This window comes from Saimiri boliviensis, chromosome 20, assembly GCF_048565385.1.
Source record: "Saimiri boliviensis isolate mSaiBol1 chromosome 20, mSaiBol1.pri, whole genome shotgun sequence".
Taxonomy (NCBI): Eukaryota; Metazoa; Chordata; class Mammalia; order Primates; family Cebidae; genus Saimiri; species Saimiri boliviensis.
In genome coordinates, this window is record NC_133468.1 from 35,206,625 (window position 1) to 35,232,563 (window position 25,939).

The 25,939-nt window shown below is 53.6% G+C and overlaps 1 protein-coding gene across 3 annotated transcripts in view; it reads left to right on the top strand.

Moving 5' to 3' along the window:
• CLIP2 (CAP-Gly domain containing linker protein 2) overlaps window positions 1-24,852 on the top strand; it is an 89,444-nt gene extending 64,592 nt beyond the window's left edge. For 2 of the 3 annotated variants that reach the window (XM_074390501.1, XM_039460640.2), the window contains 9 exons: window positions 2,923-3,027; window positions 5,829-6,764; window positions 10,340-10,397; window positions 14,507-14,590; window positions 17,175-17,331; window positions 20,317-20,476; window positions 21,913-22,098; window positions 23,165-23,227; window positions 24,426-24,852. In XM_074390501.1, the coding sequence (XP_074246602.1) occupies window positions 2,923-3,027; window positions 5,829-6,764; window positions 10,340-10,397; window positions 14,507-14,590; window positions 17,175-17,331; window positions 20,317-20,476; window positions 21,913-22,098; window positions 23,165-23,227; window positions 24,426-24,437 (1,761 nt within the window). In that variant the 3' untranslated portion in view covers window positions 24,438-24,852. The remainder of the gene's footprint in view (window positions 1-2,922; window positions 3,028-5,828; window positions 6,765-10,339; window positions 10,398-14,506; window positions 14,591-17,174; window positions 17,332-20,316; window positions 20,477-21,912; window positions 22,099-23,164; window positions 23,228-24,425) is intronic. The other variant, XM_039460641.2, reaches the window with a different exon arrangement.
• Window positions 24,853-25,939: the final 1,087 nt, after the last annotated feature.

Genomic DNA, 25,939 nt, shown 5'->3' on the forward strand with positions numbered 1-25,939 from the left:
TTTTTGAGATGGAGTTTTGCTCTTGTTGCTCAGGCTGGAGTGCAATGGTGCGATCTCAACTCACCACAACTTCTACCTCCCGGGTTCAAGTGATTCTCCTGCCTCAGCCTCCCAAGTAGCCGGGATTACAGGCATGCTCCATCATGCCTGGCTAATTTGGTATTTTTAGTAGAGATGGGGTTTCTCCATGTTGGTCAGGCTGGTTTCAAACTCCTGACCTCAGGTGATCTGCCCATCTTGGCTTCCCAAAGTGCTGGGATTACAGATGTGAGCCACTGCGCCTGGTTATAAATAAAATTTTAAACAATATGGCTAGGCACAGCGGCTCACACCTGTAGTCCCAGCACTTTGGGAGGCCAAAGCAGGTGGATCATTTGAGGTCAGGAGTTCCAAAGCAGTCTGGCCAACATGGTGAAAATACAAAAATACAAAAATTAGCCAGGTGTGGTGGCGCCTGCCTGTAATCCCAGCTACTTGGGAGGCTGAGACTCTCTCGAACCCAGGAGGTGGAGGTTGCTGTGAGTCAGGCTTGCACCACTGCACTCCAGCCTGGGGCAACAGAGCGAGACTCTGTCTAAAAAAAAAAAAAAAAAAAAAAAAAATTAAAATGGAAACCAGATCCTGCCTGTTAACTGCTCACACATCTAGCACCACTACACTAGATATCACCTAGGCTCTGTAGAGTGAGCCAGAGAAGACCCCAGGGCCCAACCACCCTCCTGGTCCCAGCCCTGTCTCACACCCCTGCCCCTAAGTTACCATTCTCCAGGCTTTTCTCTGTTTCTGGAACACCACAAGCTGTGTCCTGCCTCTGAGCTTTTGTACACGCTGGTTGCCCCCACCTGGTACGGGGAGTCCCTTATCCTTCAGGGCTTGTGTGAATTACATGTTTCCTCTATTTCACCTTCAGTCCAGCTACTCTGTCCCCAGTGCTCTCTGTTCACAGTGCAGATCACAATCTCGAATGCTCTTCACTATTCTTTTATGGTTTCCATCATCCCCTCCCCACTCCAGAATATAAACTCTTTGAGGGGCTGGGTGTAGTGGCTCAAGCCTGTAATCCCAGCATTTTGGGAAGCCAAGGCAGGTGAATCACCTGAGGTCAGGGGTTCGAGACCTGCCTGGCCAATGTGGTGAAACCCTGTCTCTACTAAAAATACAAAAATTAGCCTGGCATGGGGGTAGGTACCTATAGTCCCAGCTACTTGGGCGGCTGAGGTTAGAGAGGAGGTGCAGGCTGCAGTGAGCCAAGATCGCGCCACGGCGCTCCAGCCTGGGTGACAGAGGGAAACTCTTATCTCAAAAAAAGAAAACAAAAGAAAAAAGGAAGACAGTGAGGGAAGGAGTCCTTCGGGGTGGGACCAAATGAAGTTGCCCTTGAAACTGGGAAGCGGGCGGGCGTTTTCTTGCCTGTGGGGATTACCAGTCCGCGGGCATCATGCACCATCTACGCGGGTTCCAGGCAGAGCTGCTGTGCCCACTAGTGGGGAGGTGAGGCTGGGACTCTGCTAGGCTGGGACAGAGCTTTCGATTTTCTGGAAGAGACAGGCTGTCTTTTTGTTGGTACTGGAGCTCGCTGCCAGGGAGGCGAAGAGTGGGGGAGGGAGGGAGAGAGAGAGAGAGAGAGAGGGAGAGAGAGAGAGAGAGAGAGAGGGAGAGGGAGGGAGACAGGGGAGAGAGGGAGGGGAGAGAAAAAGAGAGGAGGAGGAGAGAGGCAGGAGAGAAAGAGGGAGGGAAAGGGGAGGGAGAGAGAGGGAAGGAGAGAGACAAGGATGGGGAGACAGGAGAGAAGAGAGTGGGAAGGGGAGGGGAGAGAGACCCTTTGTTGTTGTTGTTCCTTAAGGAAAATTCAGGAAATAAAATAGGCCAAAGGACGTCATCATCTCAGTGTCTCTTAGTGAATCGCAGGAGGATTTCTCATCAGGTGGTGTCTGTTCACACCTTCACCAACAGGAGAGGTCCGGGTTCTGACTCCAGGTTTCACACTAGAGGCTGCTTAGCTAAGCCCCGCTCCTTCGGAACTGCCCGGCCCGCTGATTAACCCCTTCTCTCCTGGAGAATAACGAGCACCCTCTCGCGTCTCCCTAAGATGAACTTGGGTGTTCAGCCGGCTCTGAAAGTCCTCACCCCTCCCCGGCTTCCCTTCCAAGATCTGTTCTGGGAAATGCCAGCCTTGACACCCTGAGAATGCTGGCCTTTGTCAGCAGATGAAGCGGATATTGTCAGGCTGGGACAAAAGTGCCCTTGTGATTTCTGGAGACCAGGCATCCTCTGTGGGGTCTGGGGGGTGGGCACCGATGGGGCCCGGCAGTGGGAGGCACAGCCCAGCCTCCCTCGAGGAGGCTGGGGCCTAGCGAATCGGGAGGGGGCGGGTACACTTTGGAAACATCTTTTGTGTTACGGGTTCTTGCACCTTTAGCACGGGCCTGGGGAGAGTGGATCGGGAATCCTGGGGTCCTTTATTTATTTCTCATCCTGGGGGAGTCTCCTATGCGCAGAATGCTTTGCCTATAACCAGTGACAGCCTGCGGGGGAACGGGAACGGGAACGGGATGGGCCCCTCCCCAGGAGCAGGTCAAGGGCTGCTGGTTGGGGGTGGAGCGGGCAACAGAAAAGAATCCAGGTGGCCATTGCTGTCCCAAGCAGGTGCCAGCGAGGGAGGATGGCTGCAGCCTCCCCCCCTGCCCTACACAGACCCAAGCGGGACACAGCGAGGGGTGGGGTCAGGCCCCACCTCCCCAGACTTCCTCTCTTTCCCTGAGCAATTCTGGCTCCTGAATCTGCTCTCCTCGCCTTGTTCACGGAAGATGACGCCTCCTCTCTTTCTCTCTCTCCTTCTCTCTTTCTCCGGCTTCTTCTTCCCTGTGCCTCCCTCCCTGCGTCCCCGCCCCCACCCCACCGTGTCCACCCTGGGTGGACCAGACCCAGACGCAGCTGGAGCACGCGCGCATTGGGGAGCTGGAACAGAGCCTGCTACTGGAGAAGGCGCAGGCCGAGCGGCTGCTCCGAGAATTAGCGGACAACAGGGTAACCGCGCCACCGCGCCCGCCTGGCCTGCCAGCCACCTTGCCCTCTGATGCCCCCTCCGGCTTCTCTGTTTCATTATTGACTTTCTTTAGCTGCTGTCATCTTTTTTTTTTTCTTTTGTACCCCCTTGAAGGAAGGAAGTCAAGATTTAGAAATGTGCTTATGCAGCTGGGCGCTCACGCCTGTAATCCCAGCACTTTGGGAGGCTGAGGTGGGTGGATCACTTGAAGTCAGGAGTTCGAGACCAGCCTGGCCAACATGGTGAAACCCTGTCTCTACTGAAAATATAAAATGTAGCCGGGCGTGGTGGCTCATGCCTGTGATTCCAGCTACTTGGGAGGCTGAAGCAGGAGAATAGCTTGAACCCGGGGGTGGAGGTTGCGGTGAGCCGAGATCCTGACACCGCACGGTCTGCCTCGGTGACAGAGCAAGACTCCGCCTCAAAAACAAACCAAGAAAAAGAAATGTGCTTCTGTTCCCTGGCTAAGTGTTGCTCACTGGGGTGGAGCTGGGGGCGGGGGTGGTCTGTTTTTTGGGGACTTGGCTCCCCAGCTCATGGCCCCGTAGCTGAGAATGTCCTGTGAGACCGCCCGCTACGCATCGCCACAACAAGGTTTTGGGGCCCTTGGGAATGTACTGCCCCTAATGCCTGTCCTGTAGGCTGACCCAGAAACTACGGATCCATGCCTCCTGTCTCCCCGGCTGAGGAGGCTGGGGAGAGGAAGGAGGTCGAGAGCTGCAAATCCCTTCCCGGGTTCTCTGGCCCAGGGAGCCTGAAACGTGGGGGCAGGTGGGGCCGGCCTGAAGGCCCTGGGGCTGAGGAAGTGGTGGGGCTTTTTCGGGAGTGAAGGTGTCCCCAGGAAAGGGGACTGTGATGGATCCCGGAGCCATGGAACAGCTGTGCCTGTGGGTGAGGCTTCCAGAGTACAGGACATGGTTCCGAGTCCCTGTTCTGGGCCCAGCAGTCCCGTCCAGGCTTACCATGCTTGCCGGGGTCTGGCACTCTGTGCAGGCACTCACATCCAAACAGCCAGCTGGCCCCCCCAGCAGTTCCCCTGGGAGGAAGCTTAGACAGGCAGCAAGCGATTGCTGGGAAAAGCACCCATAGTAAACAGCGTGTAGGTGTTGGAAGGAGCAGTGGTCAGTTTCTGCACGGTGGCCTCAGTGCACAGGTGGCTGTGTGCATGTGTCCGGAGACACACAGGGTCCATCTGCACACACTGGCCATTGCCCAGTGACCACGTGCTTGTACACACTCACGTGCATGAAGACTGAATGCACAAACTGACCTAGTCACTGCGGACGGGCTAGAGCCCTCCAAATGCATCCTGGTCTAGGGTTCAACCTGATGGAGACACAAAAACAGGCCTGGGCGTGGTGGCTCACACCTGTAATCCCAGTACTTTGGGAGGCCAAGGCGGGTGGATCACCTGGGGTTATCTGAGGTCAGTAGTTCCAGACCAGCCTGGCCAATGTGGTGAAACCCCGTCTCTACTAAAGATATAAAAATCAGCCAGGCGTGGTGGAAGGAGCCTGTAATCCCAGCTACTCCGGAGGCTGAGACAGGGGAATCATTTGAACCGGGGAGGCGGAGGTTGCAGTGAGCCAAGATCACGCCACTGCACCCCAGCCTGGGCGACAGAGCAAGACTCCATCTCGGAAAAAACAAAAATAGGTTTATCAAACTAAAGGATACCTTCAGAAACAAAATGTTTAAAGCTTGTAATAGATATAAAGCTTGAAAAATATGTTGTTTCCAAATCGATGACCATCAAGGTGATCAGGGTGGTTTTCTGGAGAATGAAGCCGCTGAGAGTTTTTGTTGAAAGATGAATCTGAGAGCACTCACTCTCTTCCGCTTTAAGCATTAAACTGGACCTTTCTTGGCCACTGCCTGCAGCCAGCCCCTTGGCTGGAGACCTTCCTGGGGCAGGATAATGCAAAATTCACTGTGGCCTCTGCTCTTTACAAAGAACGTTAACAAAAAAAAAAAAAAAATTTCTTAATAAAAGTACAAAGAACTTCAACTCAGTTGGGTGTGGTGGCATGGTGTCTCATGCCTGTAGAGTCCCAGCTGCACTTGAGGCTGAGGCAGGAGGATTGCTTGAGCCCAAGAATTTGAGGGTGCACGGAGCCGTTACTGCACGACTGCTCTCCAGCCTGGGCAACATAGCAAGACTCCTGTCTCTTGAAAAAAAAAAAAAAAAAAGTCTGGTCAAGGTGGCTCACGCCTGTAATCCCAACACTTTGGGAGGCCGAGGTGGGTGGATCACTTGAGACCAGAAGTTTGAGACCAACCTGGCCACCATGGTGAAACCCCGTCTCTACTAAAAATATGAAAATTCCCCGAGTGCATGGTGGTGCACGCCTCTAGTCCCGGCTACTGAGGGGGCTGAAGCAGGAGAATCACTTGAACCTGAGAGGCAGAGGTTGCAGTGAGCCAAGATCAGGCCACTGCACTCCAGTGTGACTCTGTCTCAGAAAAAAAAAAAAAAGCTGTAACCTCAAATCGGTGGTTTATTTTAACTACCAATTTGTCCAAGCCACCTGGGTAAGGCAGTGGTGACAGCTGGCTCTGTGAATCTTTGGGGTACAGCTAGGGGACCCGTCTGTCTGGATGCTGGGATGGGCGGGTCCTCCGGCATTCAGGAGGGAGTGGGCGTCTTTCCCTTCCCATGACCTCCACCTGCTGGGGCTGGTGCCCTCAAGTGGATGCCCCGCCCACCACCACTGTGCCCCCCCTCACCCTCCAGGCTGCCGCCAGCCAGCCCCCTGACCCCTGTCTCCCTCTCTCCCCGCAGCTGACCACAGTGGCCGAGAAGTCTCGGGTGCTGCAGCTGGAGGAGGAGCTCACCCTGCGGCGCGGTGAGATTGAGGAGCTACAGCAGTGCCTGCTGCACTCGGGACCCCCGCCCCCGGACCACCCCGACGCCGCCGAGACCCTGCGGCTGCGGGAGCGGCTGTTGTCGGCCAGCAAGGAGCACCAGAGGGAGAGTGGGGTGCTGCGGGATAAATACGAGAAGGCCCTGAAGGCCTACCAGGCGGAGGTGGACAAGCTCCGCGCGGCCAACGAGAAGTACGCGCAGGAGGTGGCGGGCCTGAAGGACAAGGTTCAGCAGGCCACCAGCGAGAACATGGGGCTCATGGACAACTGGAAATCCAAGCTGGACTCGCTGGCCTCGGACCACCAGAAGTCCCTGGAGGACCTCAAGGCCACCCTGAACTCGGGCCCGGGCGCCCAGCAGAAGGAGATCGGCGAGCTGAAGGCGGTGATGGAGGGCATCAAGATGGAGCACCAGCTGGAGCTGGGTAACCTGCAGGCCAAGCATGACCTGGAGACCGCCGTGCACGTGAAGGAGAAGGAGGCCCTGCGGGAGAAGCTGCAGGAGGCCCAGGAGGAGCTGGCCGGGCTGCAGCGGCACTGGCGGGCGCAGCTGGAGGTGCAAGCCGGCCGGCACCGGCTGGAGCTGCAGGAGGCGCAGGAGCAGCGCCGGGACGCCGAGCTGCGCGTGCACGAGCTGGAGAAGCTGGACGCGGAGTACCGGGGCCAGGCGCAGGCCATCGAGTTCCTCAAGGAGCAGATCGCGCTGGCCGAGAAGAAGATGCTGGACTACGAGCGGCTGCAGCGGGCGGAGGCCCAGAGCAAGCAGGAGGCCGAGAGGCTGCGGGAGAAGCTCCTGGTGGCCGAGAACAGACTCCAGGCGGTGGAGGCCCTGTGCGCCTCCCAGCACACCCACGTAGGCGCCTGCCCCGCCTGCTGGGGCGGGAGGGTCGGGCTGGCGAGGGCGAGGGCGTTTGCCGGTCTCTGTTTAGCAGCGCGGGAAGCATTTTCCTTGTCCCCGAGAGGATGCCTGGGGCAGTCGAAGGGGGCACCTGGCTCAGAAGAGGAGCTCCCTGGCCCTCTTTTAGAGGGGCAGCGAGCCCCAGTGAGCAGGGAAAACCCGAGCTGGTCTGAGCCGACCCAGCTGCATCCCCCCGCGGAGCACACCTGGAGAGATGGGAGCTCGGTGCCCAGTCCCTAAGCCTTCCTTTGCCCACACGTGTCTTAGGGTACAGGCTCCTGCGACCCAGGACCTCGGACCCTGCGCCTCGGGCTGGCACAGACCTGAGAGCAATCTCTGCCTCTCCCCCTGGGGGCTTCCATCTCCCACGCAGATGCCCTCCTGGGGAGCCAGGGGCGGCCCCCTTTCTGCCAGTCCTAGTGAAACTTCAGCAGTGGTGCAGCAAGTACTTCCCCAGAATGTGGGGGTTCCCAGAGTGGGGCCTGGAAGGCTAGAGGGCGGTGGCCCTAAAGAGGTCACTGTCACCAGTGTCAGTTTTGCTCCAAATCTAGAAATTCCTTGAGCATCTACCCCTTCTTCCTTCAGCTGAGTCCAGCCTCCCAGCCCCTCTGAGGACGTCCACACCCAGGTGAGCTGTGCCCGCTCCACCAGGGCCAGGACGGGCCTTCTGAGTGGCTCTGGGCATCATGTCTTATGCCAGGCCCCATGTGGCTCCATTTCACTTGACACCCTTAGGTTGATACTGGCTCCGTTTCACAGGTGAGCAAGCCGAGACTTTCCCAGGCCCCCAGCTTCTCAGTGGCAGACGTGTCCAACCCCTTTGCCTGTGGGGCTAACAGGGTACCCAGGACAATAGGGATAATTCACAGGAGGGATGGCTAGAAACGGACTCTTGCCTGGATACGGATTGCACTCAGGGATTCTGGAGTTTTCAGTTCCCCACGTACATTTTTTTGTTTGTTTTTTGGGTTTTCTTGAGATGGAGTTTTGCTCTTGTCACCCAGGCTGGAGTGCCGCGGTGCGATCTTGGCTCACTGCAACCTCCGCCTCCCAGGCTCAAGCGATTCTTCTGTGCCAGCCTCCCCAGTAGCTGCGATGCCAGGCATGTGCCACCACGCCCAGCTAATTTTTAGTGGAGGCGGGGCTTCACCACGTGGTCAGGCTGGTCTCGACCTCCTGATCTCAGGTGATCCGCTCGCCTCGGCCTCCCAAAGTCCTGGGATTACAGGCATGAGCCACCATGCCCAGTGCCCATTTTTTTTTTAAAGACAGGGTCTTGCTCTCTCTCCCAGGCTGGAGTGCAGTGGCATGATCATGGCTCACTGCAGCCTCAACCTTGTGGGCTTGAGCGATCCTCCCATGTCAGCCTCCCAAGTCACTGGGACCACAGGTGCGCCCTACTACCCCTGGCTAATTTTTATAGTTTTTGTAGGCAGGGAGTTTTGCCATGTTGCCCAGGCTGTACTCGAACTCCTGGGCTCAAGCCATCTGCCAATCTTTGCCTCCCAAAGTGCTGGAATTTCAGGGAGGGGCTACTATACCTGGCCACCTGTATATTTAAACCAGAATTTAGGGCTGGGTGTAGTCGCTCACACCTATAATTGCAGCATTTTGAGAGGCTGAGGCAGGAGCATTGCTTCCAGCCAGGAGTTTGAGACCAGCCTGGACAACATAGTGAGATCCCATCTCTACAAAAATGAAAAATGGTCAAGCATGGTGGTAGTGTGCCCATAGTCCCCAGCTACTGTGGAGGCTGAGGCAGGAGGATCACTTGAGCCCAGGGGTTGGAGGCTGCAGTGAGCTATGACTGCGCACCAGCCTGGGAGACAGAGTGAGACTCTGACTTAAGAAAACACAAAAACAGAATTTAGCATATGGGCAGTAAGCTCTCAAGGCTTCCACATCTGGGGTGCTTTTTTGTGTAAAAGGAAGTCTTTCAGCATCGTGCCTTGAGATCGCTTGCAATGGCCTTCCTGCCCCTTCTCCCAGGGAGGGATTTTTTTTTTAGCAAGTGCCCTCCCAGGATCCTGGGCTGAAAGAAAAGGAAGAAGCCCAAATTAGCTTATGTGCACATGGCCTGATTAGCTGCTCAGGGCAGCAGAAGCAGCCTGCAGCCCAGGACCTGGATCCCCTGAGCGGGGAGGTTTGGGGCTGCTGTCGCTTCACAGAGCTTGGGGGACAGAGGCCTGAAGTCACCTTACCCCTCATTTACAGGTGCCTTCGGGCCAAGAAGTAGTAGTGACCTCAGAAAGCCCAGCCTTAGCCGGGAGCGGTGGCTCACACCTGTAATCCCAGCACTTTGGGAGGCTGAGGCGGGTGGATCACTTGAGGTCAGGAGTTTGAGACCAGCCTGGGCAACATGGTACAATCTCTACCAAAAAATACAAAATTTTGCTGAGAATGGTGGTGCTCAGCCTCCCAGCTACTCAGGAGGCTATGGCATGAGGATCGCTTGAACCGGGAGGTGATGGTTGCAGTGAGCTGAAATCATGCCACTGCACTCCAGCCTGGGCGACAGAGCGAGACTCCATATGGGAAAAAAAAAAAAAAAAAAAAAAAAAAAAAGCCCGTCTCTTGATTTTCTGTACACCCTGGGGCTTCAGTCTAAACACATATATCCCCATGTTCAGAGGTTTAGGTCCAAGGACAACTGGATTTTTGGTCTCGTGGTAAATATGGGAATTTAAAAAATTATTTTAATGTGTGCCTCATTACTGCATTATATGTAAATTATGATCCAAGGAGCTTAGTTCATTACAACTAATTGAAACTCAAATGGGACTTGGGATGTATGAACAGAAGTATGAGGGGCAGGATGATGGAGGTGACGGCCTACTCAACTCTGTGCTGCCCTGATCTGGGGTGTTAGACTCTAGCTGGCTCTGAGGAAGGCCGGCCTGGGCAGAGGACTGGAAACGTCCGCCAAGAGCAGCAGGGAGCCTATTGCTTGTGTTTTGACTTTTCTTGTAGTAATGTGTGCCAGGCTGATTTTTTTTTTAATCAGTCTTTTCTTCTTTGCCCTCTGCATTTATTTTAAAAAGAAATGTTGGAGAGAAAGGAACTAGCATTTAATCAAGTCCCTCCAGGAGGTGGCCCCAAGCACGCTGCGCATACGCTAACCCACAGCAACCAACGCTTGTTTTATGGATGGGAAACTGAGGCCAGAAGTCTTGTCTCTGGGACACAGAGAAACAAATAATGAATTCCCAGGATGAATCTCTGTAGGGGTCCCAGGGAAGGAGCCAACTGTTTAATATAACAAACATTTTCGACAAAGGAAGGGTAGGAGGTATTCACATATAAGCAGCACAAGCAGGCTTCAGCGGAGCTGGGGGCAGAATGGGGGTCCTCTGTTGTCAGGGAGGTGAGACTGAGGACGTCTGCACTCCCTGCCCACAGCAAGTCCTGAGTCCATCACTGAGGTCCCTTTTCCTAGGGTGTGCAGACTGCAGGTGTGTTGGCTGGGCTGGCTAGGGCTGGGGCCGAGGGGGCCGAGGTGAGCATCCCCCTCACAGGGGCTCTTTTTGCAGATGATTGAGTCGAATGACATTTCAGAGGAGACGATCAGCACAAAGGAAACCGTGGAGGGTGAGTGGCCGCTGGGCTGGGTGGGACTCTGGGCTCTGGGGAGAGGCTGGATGGCTCTGCCTGCCTTCTGGGTCACATTTTGTTTTGCATGATCTGCCATTTGGTGAGAGTCACCTCCTGTGTGCAGTGAGCCATTTACTCCTACAGGGAAGGAGGCCAGTTTACAGAGGGATAGGCACCAGGTACTTTATTATTTGCTTGGTTTAAACCTTATTTTTAAAAGCAGGTCTAAACTTCAAGTGATTCAAAGGGCATATAGCAAAGTATTCCCTGTTCTCTGTTCTTCCCTCCCTGAAGGCACGGTGTTAGCTGTTTTATATCCCCTTTCCAGAAATATTTTGTGCAGGTACGAGCAACCGAGTGACACAGATGGTACCATATTTTCCATTCTTTCATGTATTCCATTTAACAACGGATCTTGGAGACGGTTCCTTATCAGTAGTACATTCTTTCATAGAGTACAGAATATTCCATTGTGTGGAGGTACCATTGTGTATTTAGCTGGTTTCCAGTAACAATCACAGATTGTTTCCAGTCTTGGTCAATTACAAAGATGGTAGGTTATTTCCAGTCTTGGTCAATTACAAATGCCACTGTCGCAGATTACCTTGACTTCCACTGGGCACACCAATTTTAACTCCCACTAGCTGTGGTTGAAAGCCTGTCTCCCCTCAAACTCCAACAACAAAATGTTTGATCAGACTCTGTGATCTTTGCGGATCTTTAAGGTAAAAGGTGTTATCTGATGTGACTTCAACTCATCTTTCTCTTAATGTGGATGAAGTTAAGAGGTATTTGTATTAGCATTTCTACTTGGGTCTTTTGACCATTTTTTCTGATTTGGTTATTGACCTTTTTGCTGATTTTTAGAAGCTCTTTATGTATGACATTGTAGGCATTTTCCCTCCTTTTGTGGTTTGTTTTTTGACTTTTTTCTTATGGTGGTGTTGACCATGCAGATATTTTAAAAATTAGGGCAGGTATGGTGGCTTACACTTGTAATCCCAGCACTTTGGGAGGCTGAGGTAAGAGGATTGCTTAAACTCAGGAGTTCAAGACCAGCCTGGGCAACATGTGAGACCATGTCTCTACAAAAAATGACCCTGTCCCCCCAAAATATTAGCCAGGTATGGTGGCATGTAGCCATCATCCCAGGTACTTGGGAGGGTGAGGAGGGAGGATCACTTGAGCCCAGGAAGTGGAGGCTGCAGTGAGCTATGATCACATCACTGCACTCCAGCCTGAGCGACAGAGTGAGACCCTGTCACCAAAAAAAAAAAAAAAAAAAAAAAAAAATCGTTTCGTTAGTTTCTTGGCTAATCATCTTAAAAATGCATCCAGTGGTTTCTTCTGGTACTTTTTTATCTTATTTTCTATGCTGAAATCTCTGACCATCTAGAAATCATCCTTATATAAGGTGTGAGGTAAGGACCCATTTTTATTTTTTCCCAAAGGAGTACCCACTTATCCAACACTATTTTTGAAAATGGTTATTTTCTCCCCGAAACCCTCACTGATTGGAATTATTAACCTTATCGTCTTCAAATTCACTTACATAATTGACTCTATTTCTGGACCTTTGTTCCATTCCAGTGCCTTGTTATTCTCTTCATGTGACAATTCTATAATGTTTTCATTAGTTAAGCTTTGTCTGTGTTTTAATTTCTGGCATGGCTTGTTGTTCTCTGCTTTATCAAAATTTTCTTGGCTATTCTTGTTAAAAAAAATTAAGCTGAGATTAACAGACATGTGCAGGTTTGTTATAAAATTTAAAACATGAAAAAAATTAATATAACATACAATCAGCCATTTTTCTTTTTCTTTTCTTCTTTTTTTTTTTTTTTTTGAAGTGAAGTTTTACTCTTGTCACCCAGGCTGGAGTGCAGTGGTGTGATCTTGGCTCACTACAACCTCTGCCTCCCAGGTTCAAGTGATTCTCCTGCCTCAGCCTCCCAGGTAGCTGGGATTACAGGTGCACGCCACCACGCCTCACTAATTTTTTGATTTTTAGTAGAGATGGGGTTTCACCCTGCTGGCCAGACTGGTCTTGAACTCCTAGCATCAAGCGATCCATCAGCCTCAGCCTTCCAAAGTGCTGGGATTATAGGCATGAGCCAACATGCCTGGCCTCATATGGAAATTCTACATTTAAATTTTTGAGGAACTGCCAGACTCTTTTGGCTAGTCTTGCTCATTTTTACAGGCACATCTAGTTACACCAAAATTTAAAATCAGGCTGGGCGCAGTGGTTCACGCTGTAACCCCAGGACTTTAGGAGGCCCAGGCAAGAGGATCACTGCAGCCCAGAAGTTCAACACCAGCCAGGGCCACAGAGTGAGACCCTGCCTCTTCAAAAACTAAACAATTAGGCTGGGGGCGGGGGTTCACGTCTGTAATCCCAGCACTTTGGGAGGCCAAGGTGGGTGGATCACCTGAGGCCAGGAGTTCCTGTCCAGGTCGGCCAACATGATGAAACCCTGTCTCTACTAAAAATACACACAAAAAAGAAAAAACTAGCCAGGTGTGGTGATGTACACCTGTAATCCCAGCTACCTGGGAGGCTGAGGCAGGACAATCTCTTGAACCTGGGAGGCGGAGGTTGCAGTGAGCCGAGATGGCGCCACTGCTCTCCAGCCTGGGTGACAGAGGGAAACTTCATCTCCAAAAAAATAAAGATTAAAAATAATAAAAATAAAAAATTAGCCAGATGTGGTGGTACATGCCTCTGGTCCCAGCTACTCAGGAGGCTGAGGCAGGAGGATCACTTGAACCCAGGAGGTCGAGGCTGCAGTGAGTTAAGATTTCACGCTGCACTCCAGCCTGAGCAACAGAACAAGAAGCTGTCACACACAAAAAAAGTTAAAATCTTGTTGGTGGCCAGGTACAGCGGCTCACTCCTGTAATCCCAGCACTTTGGGAGGTGGGGGCGGGCAGATCATGAGGTCAGGAGTTCGAGACCAGCCTGGCCAACATAGTGAAACCCCATCCCTACCAAAAATACAAAAATTACCTGGGCATGGTGGCGCGCACCTGTAATCCCAGCTACTTGGGAGGCTGAGGGAGGAGAATCACTTGAACCCGGAAGGCGGAGACCACACCACTGTACTCCAGCCTGGGTGACAGAGGCTGGGATTATAGATGTGAGCCACCATGTCCAGCCCCTGTCAAATTTTTTTTATGTTTTGTAGAGACGAGCCCTCACTGTGTTTAAAAAAAAATTGTCTTGGTATTTTTAGTTGTATTAACTTGCGGAGGTGGAGATATTTATTTTTAGTTGTATTAATTTGCGGGGCTGGAGATATTTCCAGATACTTGCCATGCCTCTGTTCTTCATGGCCAAGAGGAGCGCCCCGGCTTGAATACTCATGATTGGTGACCCAGGCACCACTATGTTGTTCTCAGTTTTTCACTTGAGGGGACTAAGGCTGTGACACATTGCCTAAGACCACACAGTGTCACGTTCTCTTCTTTTTTTTTTTTCTTTTTGAGACCGAGTCTTGCTGTGTCACCCAGGCTGGAGGACAGTGGTGTGATCTTGGCTAACTGCAGCCTCCGCCTCCCAGATTCAAATGATTCTCCTGCCTCAGCCTCCCTAGTAACTGGGATTACAGGCATCTACCACCATGCCCAGATAAATGTTTTTTGTTTTTGTTTTTGTTTTTTTGGAAACGGGGGCTCACTCTGTCACCAGGCTGGAGTGCAGTGGTGCAGTCTCAGCTCACTGCAATGTCTGTTTCTTGGGTTCAAGCAATTCTCTTGCCTCAGTCTCCTGAGTAGCTGGAATTACAGGTGCACACCACCACGCCCAGCTAATTTTTGTATTTTTTACAGAGACGGTTTCACCATGTTGGTCTCGAACCTCTGACCTCAGGTGGCCCACCAGCCTCAGCCTCCCGAAGTGCTGGGATTGCAGGCGTGAGCCATGCCCGGCCAGTGTCAGGTCTTCCTCAGGGCAGATTACCCAGCAAGATGGCTGGGATGAGGAAGAACCTGGACCCTGGAGGCCAAGCGTGACCCCGTCGCGGCGCTCCTGTGGGAGGGCCATGCCCCTGCCCACTGCCGATTTGGTCCAGGAGATTGATGCTTCTCATCTTTCCTCTCTCCCCTAGGCCTGCAGGACAAGCTGAACAAGAGGGACAAAGAGGTGACAGCCTTGACCTCCCAGACCGAGATGCTCAGGGCCCAAGTAAGTGGTAAGTCTCCCTCCCGCGGGCAGATGCAGGGGCTTTCACTGGGCCAAGCTGCTTCAGCTGCCAGCTGAGTGTCGAGTGGGTCAGTGTCTGGCTCAGGGTCCCCTCCCCGACGCTGCTTTAAGAAGAAAAGGGCCAGGGCCAGGTCACCTGCACCAGACAGACATTCACCTGGGGAGAACTGAGTGCCCACACGCGGGCTGTCTTTTTTTTTTTTTTTTTGAGACAGAATTCTGCTCTTGTTGCCCAGGCTGGAGAGCAATGGTGTGATCTCGGCTCACCACAACCTCTGCCTCCTGGGGTTCAAGAGATTCTCCTGCCTCAGTCTCCCAAGTAGCTGGGATTACAGGCATGTGCCACCACGCCTGGCTAATTTTGTATTTTTAGGTTTCTCCATGTTGGTCAGGCTGGTCTGGAACTCCTGACTTCAGGTGATCCGCCTGCCTCAGCCTCCCAAAGTGCTGGGATTACAGGCGTGAGCCACCGCACTCAGCTTTTTGTTTGTCAATTGTTTGAGACGAGTCTCACTCTTGTGGCCCAGGCTGGAGTGCAATGGGACAACCTCAGCTCACCGCAACCTCCGCCTCCCAGGTTCAAGCGATTCTCCTGCCTCAGCTTCCCAAGTAGCTGGGATGACAGGTGTGAGCCACCACACCCGGCTAATTGTGTATTTTTAGTAGACACGGGGTTGCAGTATGTGTTGGCCAGGCTGGTGTCAACTCCTGACCTCAGGTGATCCACCCAGCTTGGCCTCACAAAGTGCTGGGATTACAGGCATGAGCCACCATGCCCGGCCCACAGTCTGTCTTACGGTGGCTCCCCACCAGTTTCTGCTCTGTGTTCTCTGTGTCCTGAAATTCCATCTCGGGTTCCCTCTTTCTGGTCCTGAAGACTTTCTAGTCTCTCTCTCTCTCTTTCCTTTTTTGTTTTTGTTTTTGAGACAGGGTCATACTCAGTTGACAGCCCAGGCTGGAGTGCAGTGGAACAATCTCAGCTCACTGAGACTTCCACTTCCCCAGCTCAAGTGATTCTCCTGCCTCAGCCTCCCAAGTTGCTTGAATTACAGGTGCACGCCACCACGCCCGGCTAATTTATATATATATATATATATATATTTTTTTTTTTTTTTTTTTTTTAGGAGAGACAGGGTTTCCCCATGTTAGCCAGGCTGGTCTTGAACTCCTGACTTCAGGTGATCCACCTGCCTCAGCCTCCCAAAGTGCTGGGACTACAGGCATGAGCCACCACGCCCGGCCCCTGGCCCTGCTTCTTGTTCACCAGAATGCCAGCGGTGGTGGGCATGAGACAGCCACGCTCCTCGGAAATGGTCGCCACCCCCTCTTCTGTCCATTCCCCGGTGCAAGGCAGAGTTGGTCCCAAGAAAGGTCAGTGGGCTTAAGACTCCTCCAAGGCCAAGGTGAAGATGAAGCTTTTCCCGATCCAGGCGGCAGTGGAAACACACATGTGTAGTCCTGCTTCCCACACCGGGAGCCCAGGCGGCCACTGTGCTTGGTGAGGGCTGATCTGTTTCTTGTACCTATTCTCTCAGGCCCCTTGCCACCTGCCTTGTAGGGACAGTTGAGACCCACGGTGCTTTTAAAATGATGCAGTGGATGCTGGGCGAGCTGCTCATGCCTGTAATCCCAGCACTTTGGGAGGCCAAAAAGGGAGGATTGCTTGAGGCCAGAGTTTGAGACCAGCCTATGAAACAATGAGGCCTCCTCTCTACAAAACATGAAAATTTGGCCAGGGCTGGGTATGGTGGCTCATGCCTGTAATCCCAGCACTTTGGGAGGCCGAGGCAGGTGGATCACCTAAGGTCAGGAGTTCAAGACCAGCCTGGCCAACATGGTGAAACCCCATCTCTATTAAAAATAAAAAATTTTGATGCTAGCATGCTGGGAATAAAAGAAAAAGAAGAAAAAAATATATATTAAAAAGTTGGCCAGGTGTGGTGGTGGGCACCTATATTCCCTGCTACTCGGGAGGCTGAGGCAGGAGTTACTGGAACTGGGAAAGCAGAGGTTGCAGTGAGCGGAGATCGTGCCATTGCACTCCAGCCCAGGCCGACAACAGTGACTGTCTCAAAGAAAAAAAAAAAAAGAAAGAAAGAAAAAAATGTGGCCGGGCACCATGGCTCACACCTGTAATCCCAACACTTTGGGAGGCTGAGACGGCTGGATCATCTGAGGTCAGGAGTTCGAGACCAGCCTGGCCAACATGGTGAACCCCCATCTCTACTAAAAATATGAAAAAATAGCCAGGCGTGGTGGTGTGTGCCTGTAATCCCAGCTGCTCAGGAGGCTGAGGCAGGAGAATCACTTGAACCCGGATGGTGGAGGTTGCAGTGAGCTGAGATCACGCCATTGCACTCCAGCCTGGGCGACAGAGCGAGACTCCGTTTCAAAAAAAAGAAAAAAAAATTAAAATGAAATAATAATAATAGTAAACCCCTCAAAACTATGCAGCGGAGTGTGTCACCTTCAGGCCCTGGAGAATCAGCGCCTGCCCAGGCCTTTGCCCTTGGGTGGGACAGAGGCTCACGTGTTCCCAACCCCCTTCCTCCCTTCCCTGCGGCTCACCCCAGCGCTGGAGAGCAAGTGCAAGTCCGGCGAGAAGAAGGTGGACGCCCTCCTGAAGGAGAAGAGGCGCCTGGAGGCGGAGCTGGAGGCCGTGTCCCGGAAGACCCACGACGCCTCGGGCCAGCTGGTCCTCATCAGCCAGGAGCTGCTTCGGAAGGAGCGGTGAGGCGGCCGTGGGCGGCGGGTCCTCCCTGTGCCCTGGCCCTTGCTCCGCTTCTTGACATTAGCTTCTGTGATCTCGGGACAGGGAGGGGTCTGATCACCAGCAGTCACCCTACTCTCCTCTAGGCTCCAAGAACGCCTCCAGCGCCTCCACACGGTTCTCCAAGCAGAGTTTATAAAGAGTAGGGCCACCAGGCGCAGTGCTCACGCCTGAAACCTCAGCACTTTTTGGGAGGCCGAGGCAGGTGGATCGCAAGGTCGGGAGTTCGAGACCAGTCCGGCCAATATGGTGAAACCCCGTCTCTACTAAAAATACAAAAATTAGCAGGGTGTAGTGGTGGGCACCTGTAGTCCCAGCTCCTCAGGAGGCTGAGGCAGGAGAATCTCTTGGAACCGGGGAGGAGGAGGCTGCAGTGAGCTGAGATCACGCCATTGCACTCCAGCCTGGTGACAGAGGAAGCCTCCATCTCAAAAAAAAAAAAATAATAATAGTTTGTTTTTTTTTTAAATTAGCCAAGCCTGGTGGTATACACCGATAGTCCTAGCTGCTTGGGAGACTGAGGCATGGTGATCTCTTGAGCCCAAGAGTTTGAGGCTGCAGCAAGCTGTGTTGTACAGTTGCACTGCAGCCGGGGCAACAGGCAAGACCCTGTCTCTTTAAAAAAAAAAAAAAGAAAAGAAAAGAAAAAGAAAGAAAAGATTAATGCCTCCCAAAATGTCTGATCTCAGGGACCCCTTTAAACTCCTAAAAATTACTGAGGATCTCAAAGAGCTGTTTGTTTATTCTATATTTACCATGTTAGAATTAAGACAGAAATTGTAAGATACAAATCCATCTTAAAATAAGAAGCTAGGATGGGTGTGGTGGCTCACGCCTGTAATCCCAGAACTTTAGGAGGCTGAGGCGGGAGGATCACTTGAGCCAAGGAGTTTGAGACCAGCCTGGGCAACATGGCAAAACCCCATCTCTACTAAAAACAGGAAAAGTAGCCAGGCATGGCAGTACACCTGTAATCCCAGCTACTCAGGAGGCTGAGGCAGGAGAGTCACTTGAACCCAGGAGGCGGAGGTTGCGGTGAGCTGAGATTGTGCCACTGCACTCCAGCCTGGGCAAGAAGAGCGAAACTGTCTCAAAAAATAATAATTAAATAAAAATCAGAAGATGTCACAGAAAATCCAGATTTCTCTGGATTCCCTTAATAAATGGGACGATCTGGCCAGGCATGGTGGCTCGCACCTGCAATCCCAGCACTTTGAGAAGCAGAAATTGAATAATCACTTGAGCTCAGGAGTTCAAGACCAGCCTAAGCAACATAGCAAGACCCCATCTCTAAAAAAAAAAAAAAAAAAAAAAAGAAAAGAAAAATAGCTGGGCATGATGGCACATGCCCATGGTCCCAGCTACTCAGGAGGCTGAGGCAGGAGAATCCCTTGAACCCAGGAGGCGGAGGTTACAGTGAGCCAGGATCACGCCACTGCACTCCAGCCTGAGTAGTAAGAAGCGAATGACTTCAGGTGACCCACCTGACTCTCTAGTAATAATAATAATAATAATAATAGTAAATACAATTTGGGAAGCCAAGGTGGGAGGATTACTTGAGGCCAGGAGTTCGAGACCAGCTTGGGCAACATTGGAAGACCCTGTCTCTCTTTTTTTTTTGGGGGGGGGCCTGTTAGAAGGATGTCTTTTTTTTAAAAAAAAGGATAAAATGTCTTGTCTCATGAGATTTCTTGGGTAAATGTTTTGGGATTTTGTGTGTGTGTGTGTGTGTGTGTGTGTGTGTGTGTGTGTGTGTGTGTTTTAATTAAACAAATTAAACAAATATATTGTTTTCTTAAAAAGACAATTATTATATATTCATTTATTCTTTTGAGACAGTCTTGCTGTGTTACCCAGGATGGAGCACAGTGGCGTGATCTCGGCTCACTGTGACCTCCACCTCCCAGGTTCAAGTGATTCTCATGCCTCAGCCACCCGAGTAGCCGGGATTACAGGTGCCCACCACCATGACTGGCTATTTTTTGTGTTTTTATTTATTTATTTTTGAAACAGAGTCTCACTCTGTCACCAGGCTGGAGTACAGTGGCACAATCTTGGCTAACTGCCATCTTCGCCTCCTGGGTTCAAGCAATTCTCATGCCTCAGCCTCCCAAGTAGCTGGGATTATAGGCACGCGCCACCACACCCACTAATTTTTGTATTTTTAGTAGAGACGGGTTTCACCATGTTGACCAGGATGGTTTCGATCTCCTGACCTTGTGATCTGCCCGCCTCAGCCTCCCAAAGTGCTGGGATTACAGGTGTGAGTCACCATGCCCAGCCAATTTTTGTATTTTTAGTAGAGACGGGGTTTCCACCATGTTGGCCAGGCTGGTCTCAAACTCCTGAGCTCAAATGATCTGCCCGTCTCAGCCTCCCAAAGTGCTGAGATTACAGGCATGAGCCACTGGGTCTGGCCCTCCCCCAAGAGAAGCTTTAAAAAGCATTCTAGGCCGGGCGCGGTGGCTCAAGCCTGTAATCCCAGCACTTTGGGAGGCCGAGGCGGGTGGATCATGAGGTCAAGAGATCGAGACCATCCTGGTCAACATGGTGAAACCCCGTCTCTACTAAAAATACAAAAAACTAGCTGGGCATGGTGGCACGTGCCTGTAATCCCAGCTACTCAGGAGGCTGAGGCAGGAGAATTGCCTGAACCCAGGAGGCGGAGGTTGCGGTGAGCCGAGATCGCGCCATTGCACTCCAGCCTGGGTAACAAGAGCGAAACTCCGTCTCAAAAAAAAAAAGGTCAGGTCCTCAGGACTATCCCATCCCCGAAACCTGGCCCCTCCTGGGCTTTGGCTGAATTGTGTTCATTGTGGCCCCTTGTGGCACGGACGCCATCTAGTGGCCCGTGCCCCCCCACCAGCTGGTCAGTCCCTGGGCACTTGGCACATGTGGGAGCTGGGGGGCTGAATGCAGTGGTTCTGTGCCCGCCCCACCCCCAGGAGCCTGAACGAACTGCGGGTGTTGCTGCTGGAAGCCAATCGCCACTCCCCGGGGCCCGAGAGGGACCTGAGCCGCGAGGTGCACAAGGCTGAATGGCGCATCAAGGAGCAGAAGCTCAAGGATGACATCCGGGGCCTGCGTGAAAAGCTGACCGGGCTGGTATGTGGGGTAGGGGTGGCCTAGGGGCAGGGTGGTCTTCGTGGGGCTGGGATAGCCTGGCTGTCAGGCCGTGGAGACTGGAGACCTCCTGGAGTGACCCCAGGGACAACTGAGTCATGGTGAGGATTTGAAATCTAGGACCACAGGCAGGTGGCGGGACCTGGGCCAGCCCCTCCTGCAGACATGGCGGCCTACATGGCAGTCCTTGCGACACTGTACAAAGGAAAACTTCCTGTGTGACCTGTCCAGAGGCAGGATGAGCCAATACAAGTGATGAGCTCCCCGTGCAGAGGAGTAATCAACCAAGGACAGTGGTTCCTTGCTCAGGCTCCTGCAGTGGGGCTTCACACATGTCTCAGGAAGCAGACCAGAACTTGAAAGCCTACGGCGGGCCTGGGATTCTGAGAGGCTGAGATTTCTTTTCTGTTATGAATAGGACCCTGAGTCCTCAGAGATGGGTTGGGGTAGGCAGGTATACTGGTAGCAGAGGACAGGACCATCCCCATCCCTTGGCCAGGCGCCGTGGCTCACACCTGTGATCCTAACACTTGGGCGGCGGATCACTTGAGATCAAGAGTTCGAGACCAGCCTGAGCAACATGGTGAAACTCCATCTCTACTAAAAACACCTAAATTCGCTGGACATGGTGGTGCACACCTATAATCCCAGCTACTTGGGAGGCGGAGGCAGAAGAATCGCTTGAACCCAAGAGGCGAAGGTTGCAGTGAGCCGAGATCACGCCACTGCACTGTGTGATGACAGAGTGAGACTCCCGTCTCAAACGAAGAAAAAGGGGAAAAAACCCATCTCCATCCCCATCCCATCCTGTGATCAGCATTCAGGACTCGGGACAAGCCCGTGCCTGGTCAGTGTCACGATATGGAGGGCATGGGGTCCAGGAGGGCAGGGCTGAGTCTGGGAAAGCTGCCCTGAAGCCCCCGCAACCCTCCTGTGGGCTCAGCGAGTGCAGGGGCGTGTGCCTGTAATCCCAGCTACTCAGGAGGCTGAGGCAGGAGAATTGCCTGAACCCAGGAGGCGGAGGTTGCGGTGAGCCGAGATCGCGCCATTGCACTCCAGCCTGGGTAACAAGAGCGAAACTCCGTCTCAAAAAAAGTAAATAAATAAATATAAAAAAATACAAGGGAAGAGGGAGGAGGGCCTGGGTTTCTGATCTGAACATGAATCACCTCACAGAGGCCTGAGGGACCTCCGGGTGATGCCCAGGCTTGGAAACCAGAGACAAAGTGAGGCTGGGAGACTTTCCTGCCTGGAGGCGAGATCCCACCAACACACACACGCACGCGCGTGCACACACACACATGCATGCGCATGCACACGCGCGCTCAGGTATGTGCAGGTGCATGCGCACACGCACACACACACACACACACACACACACACACTGATGAACTCTTCCCTTCTCCTGCCGCTTCCAGGACAAGGAGAAGTCCCTGTCGGATCAGAGGCGCTACTCCCTGATCGACCCGTCGTCCACGCCCGAGCTCCTGCGGCTGCAGCACCAGCTGATGAGCACGGAGGACGCCCTGCGGGACGCGCTGGACCAGGCTCAGCAGGTGGAGAAGCTGATGGAGGCCATGAGGTGCTGCCCCGACAAGGCCCAGGTGAGCCGTGGCCGGCAGGGCCCACCAGGAGACCAGCCACAGGGCAGCGTCCTCGGAGCCTCCGTCTGAAGGGGGAGGCAGCCTTATCTTTAAAACCCTACTCTGAGGAGGGAGGCTGCCCTGCCCTGGGAATGCCAATCTGAAAGGGGAGGCAGCCCTGTCCCAGGAAACCTGGTCTGAAGCAGGAGGCAGCTCTGTGTTGGGAACTCCTGTCTGAAGGCAGAGGCAGTCCTCTCCCAGGAACCCCGATCTGAGGGTGGAGGTGGCTCTGTCCCAGGAACCCAAGTCTGAAGGGAGAGGCAGTTCTGTGCCAGGAACCCTGGTCTGAAGGGGGAGGCAACTCTGTCTTAGGAACCCCAGTCTGAAGGAGGAGGCAGCTCTGTCCCAGGAGCCCCAGTCTGAAGGGGAAGGCAGCTCTGCCTTGGGAACCCCAGTCTGAAGGGGGAGGCAGCTCTGCCTTGGGAACCCCAGTCTGAAGGAGGAGGCAGCTCTGTCCTGGGAACCCCAGTCTGAAGGGGGAGGCAGCTCTGTCTCGGGAGCCCCAAGTCTGAAGGAGGAGGCAGCTCTGTCCCAGGAGCCCCAAGTCTGAAGGGGGAGGCAGCTCTGTCCCGGGAGCCCCAGTCTGAAGGAGGAGGCAGCTCTGTCTCGGGAACCCCAGTCTGAAGTGGGAGGCAGCCCTGTCTCGGGAACCTCAGTCTGAAGGAGGAGGCAGCTCTGTCCTGGGAACCCCAGTCTGAAGGGGGAGGCAGCTCTGTCCTGGGAACCCCAGTCTGAAGGGGGAGGCAGCTCTGTCCTGGGAACCCCAGTCTGAAAGGGGAGACAGCCCTGCCCTCTGGGAGCCCTATTTGAAGGGATACATAGCTTTGCCCTGAGGAGCTTAGAATAAGAAGGCAGATGCAGCCTTGCCCCAACAGGCTTGGGGATTTGGGGTGCTGGGAGCCCCGGGCTGAAGGGGTTGGAATTTGGAGCGGGAGAAGATCCCGTGGGAAGACCCCGCCATCTAGTGGGCAAACCGGGAACTGCTGCCTCGTGCGCCCGGCTCCAGGGTCTTTCCTGACTCTTCCAGACCATCGGAAATTCCGGTTCTGCAAACGGCATCCACCAGCCGGACAAAGCTCAGAAGCAAGAGGTGAGGCGCGCCCCGGCCCCCTCACATCCCTCCCGTGCCGCAGGCCTCTCTAGAGAAAATCCCTGAAACGTCACCAAAAAACCAGACAAAGATGCGTTCTGCAAGACGCTTTACAGTAGGGCCACTGGGGAGGGCGTGGTTGCAGCAAACTTGATTCCAGATTCACCCTAGTCTTTTGATTTGTTTTCTTCCCTTCTTAATTTTTTTTCTTTGAGATGATGGAGTTTCGCTTTTGTTGCCCAGGCTGGAGTTCAATGGTGCGATCTTGGCTCACTGCAACCTCCACCTCCCGGGTCCAAGTGATTCTCCTGCCTCAGCCTCCCAAGTAGCTGGGATTACAGGTCGTGCGACCACGCCTGGCTACTTTTGTATTTTTAGTAGAGATGGGGTTTCACCATGTGGGCCAGGCTGGTCTCGAACTCCTGACCTCAGGTGGTCTGCCCACCTTTGCCTCCCAAAGTGCTGGGTTTACAGGCGTGAGCCATCGTGCTTGGCTTTTTCTTCTCTTCTTAAAAAAGTTATATGTTGTAACTTTTCTAAGAAGGGAATCTGTAACCCCAGCACTTTGGGAGGCTGAGGTGGGGGATCACTTGAGCCCAGGAGTTTGAGACCAGCCTGGGTAACATCGCGAGACCCTCTCTCTACCAAAAAAAAAATTATATATATATATATATACACACACACACACACACACACACACATATTCAGAGATGCCGGGTATGGTGGCACATGCCTGTAATCCCAGCTACATGGGAAGCCGATGCAGGAGAATCGCTTGAACCGGGGAGGCAGAGGTTGCAGTGAGCCAAGATCGCCCCACTGCACTGCAGCCTGGGCAACAGAGCAAGACTTTATCTCCAAAAAAAAAAAAAAAAAGAGAGAGACAGAGATGTGAAGCTGAAGCTTGGCGTCCCCAGTTTGATGTCATCTGCTCCAGCGCTGCACAGGCACTCAGGGCTCCGTAAAATCTGCTGCTTCTGCTCAGCTTCCCATCAGCTCCTCCCACCTGCCACTTTCTTTCTCAGCCCCAGATGCACAGCAGGGAGGCTCTTCCTGCCTCGGGGTCGCGGCACGTGCTGTTCTCTCTATGCTGCTGTTCCCTCCTCCCCCACCCCGGCCCCACCTCCTTTCCTCCCTGACCTGTCCCTCCAGGCTCCCAGAGACCCTTGCTGACCATGTCCTCCCTCTCTCTCTCTAGGACAAGCACTGACCCCGAAGGGATCCTGTGGAGCGGCCCAGTCCACACCAGAGCCCCCTGAAGCTGCCCGGTGGCACCTCCTCCAGGCAGGAGCTGGGACTCTCACTTTGGAGACAAAACAGTGTTTGAAACAATAACGTACTCACCGCCGTGGACAATCCCCCACCCCGATCCCCTGCCAGAACAGGAAGCTTCCTCAAGCCCGGCCTTCCACAGAGAGTGAGAGCAGCGCAGCTCTGGCCTGACCCGGGGACCTTCAGCCCGGATGCCTGGCAGCTCCTGGAGTTTGTCGGTGAAGGCAGAGGGGTCCAGCCAGGCCCAGAAGGAGCTGCCCTGATGACCATCTGAGCGCCCCTGTGCTCTTTTTCCGCCTGTTCTCCCTCGGGTCTCCCTGGCACCAGGGAGGGGGAATCAGTTTGTCCCTACAGGCACCAAGGAGGAAAGTCCAGTCTTTAAGAGTCCAGTGGGAGCCCCTTTTCTGAAGCCACTTCCAGGCCAAGGCAGTCCCCAAGGCTTCTTGTCCCTACCTTCTGAATCTTCAAACAGTGGTACCGGTTCCGCTCAGCCTGCCTGCCTGCCCAGCGAGGCCTCCAGGTTCAAGGTGTTGGTGGGTGGGGGACAGGATCCTCCCCCGCCATCAACACCAACACACACACACACACACACACACACACACACACACACACACCCCTCTAAGCTGCTGGCGGAGGATGTCACCAAGGCCAGAGCCACAGTATTACGAAGCTTTGAAAGTCCCTCTCCTCACTTCCCACCATGACCTTGGGCAAACCCTGGCTCGGAGCCCGGGGCAGGGGGAGCCCAGGCTGGAGGCTCTAGGCAGGTTTGACAGATGTCAGTAATACGGCGTCCCCTGGGGCTGACCAGATCTTCGAAATCATCTGTATCCACCTGCAAATGCATCTGAGCGGGCCCTTATGTACACACCGCATTCATACACACACACACACACACACACACACTCAGAGGGACCTCGGGTGCGTACCATCATGTGGGTGGCGCCGTGAACCACGCTCAGGCCACACAAGAGACACATACTGGCTTCTGGGACTGAGACCCAGGCCTGGCAGGACGGTACCCACACACACTACAGACATTCCTACCGCTGAGAGGTGCGCACATACCAGGTACACGCAGCCGGGCGTTTGGGGGTGTGTGTGCCACACGGAACAGCCCTTCCTGGTCTCACCAGTCACCTGCACAGCACGCCTCCAGCCCCATCTCCTCGCGGGGGCTGGGGGAAAGACAAATCTAACTGTCCCGTGCCCCCTGACCCCCAGCCCATCTTCCCCTCAAGCCTGCTAAGTTATCCCAGGCCTGTGCGTGCTGGAAGAAGCCAGCCTCGGCCCTGCAGCCGCCACCTCTCCGCTGGGGACGGACGGGTTGCTTACAGCTTTGCCCCCCACCACCCGGCATCAGCACAGGGGGTCCTCCTCACGCTCCGGCAGCTCAGGGAGTTTTCTTGTGAGGCCTCCTCCACCAGGGGACCAGAGGGA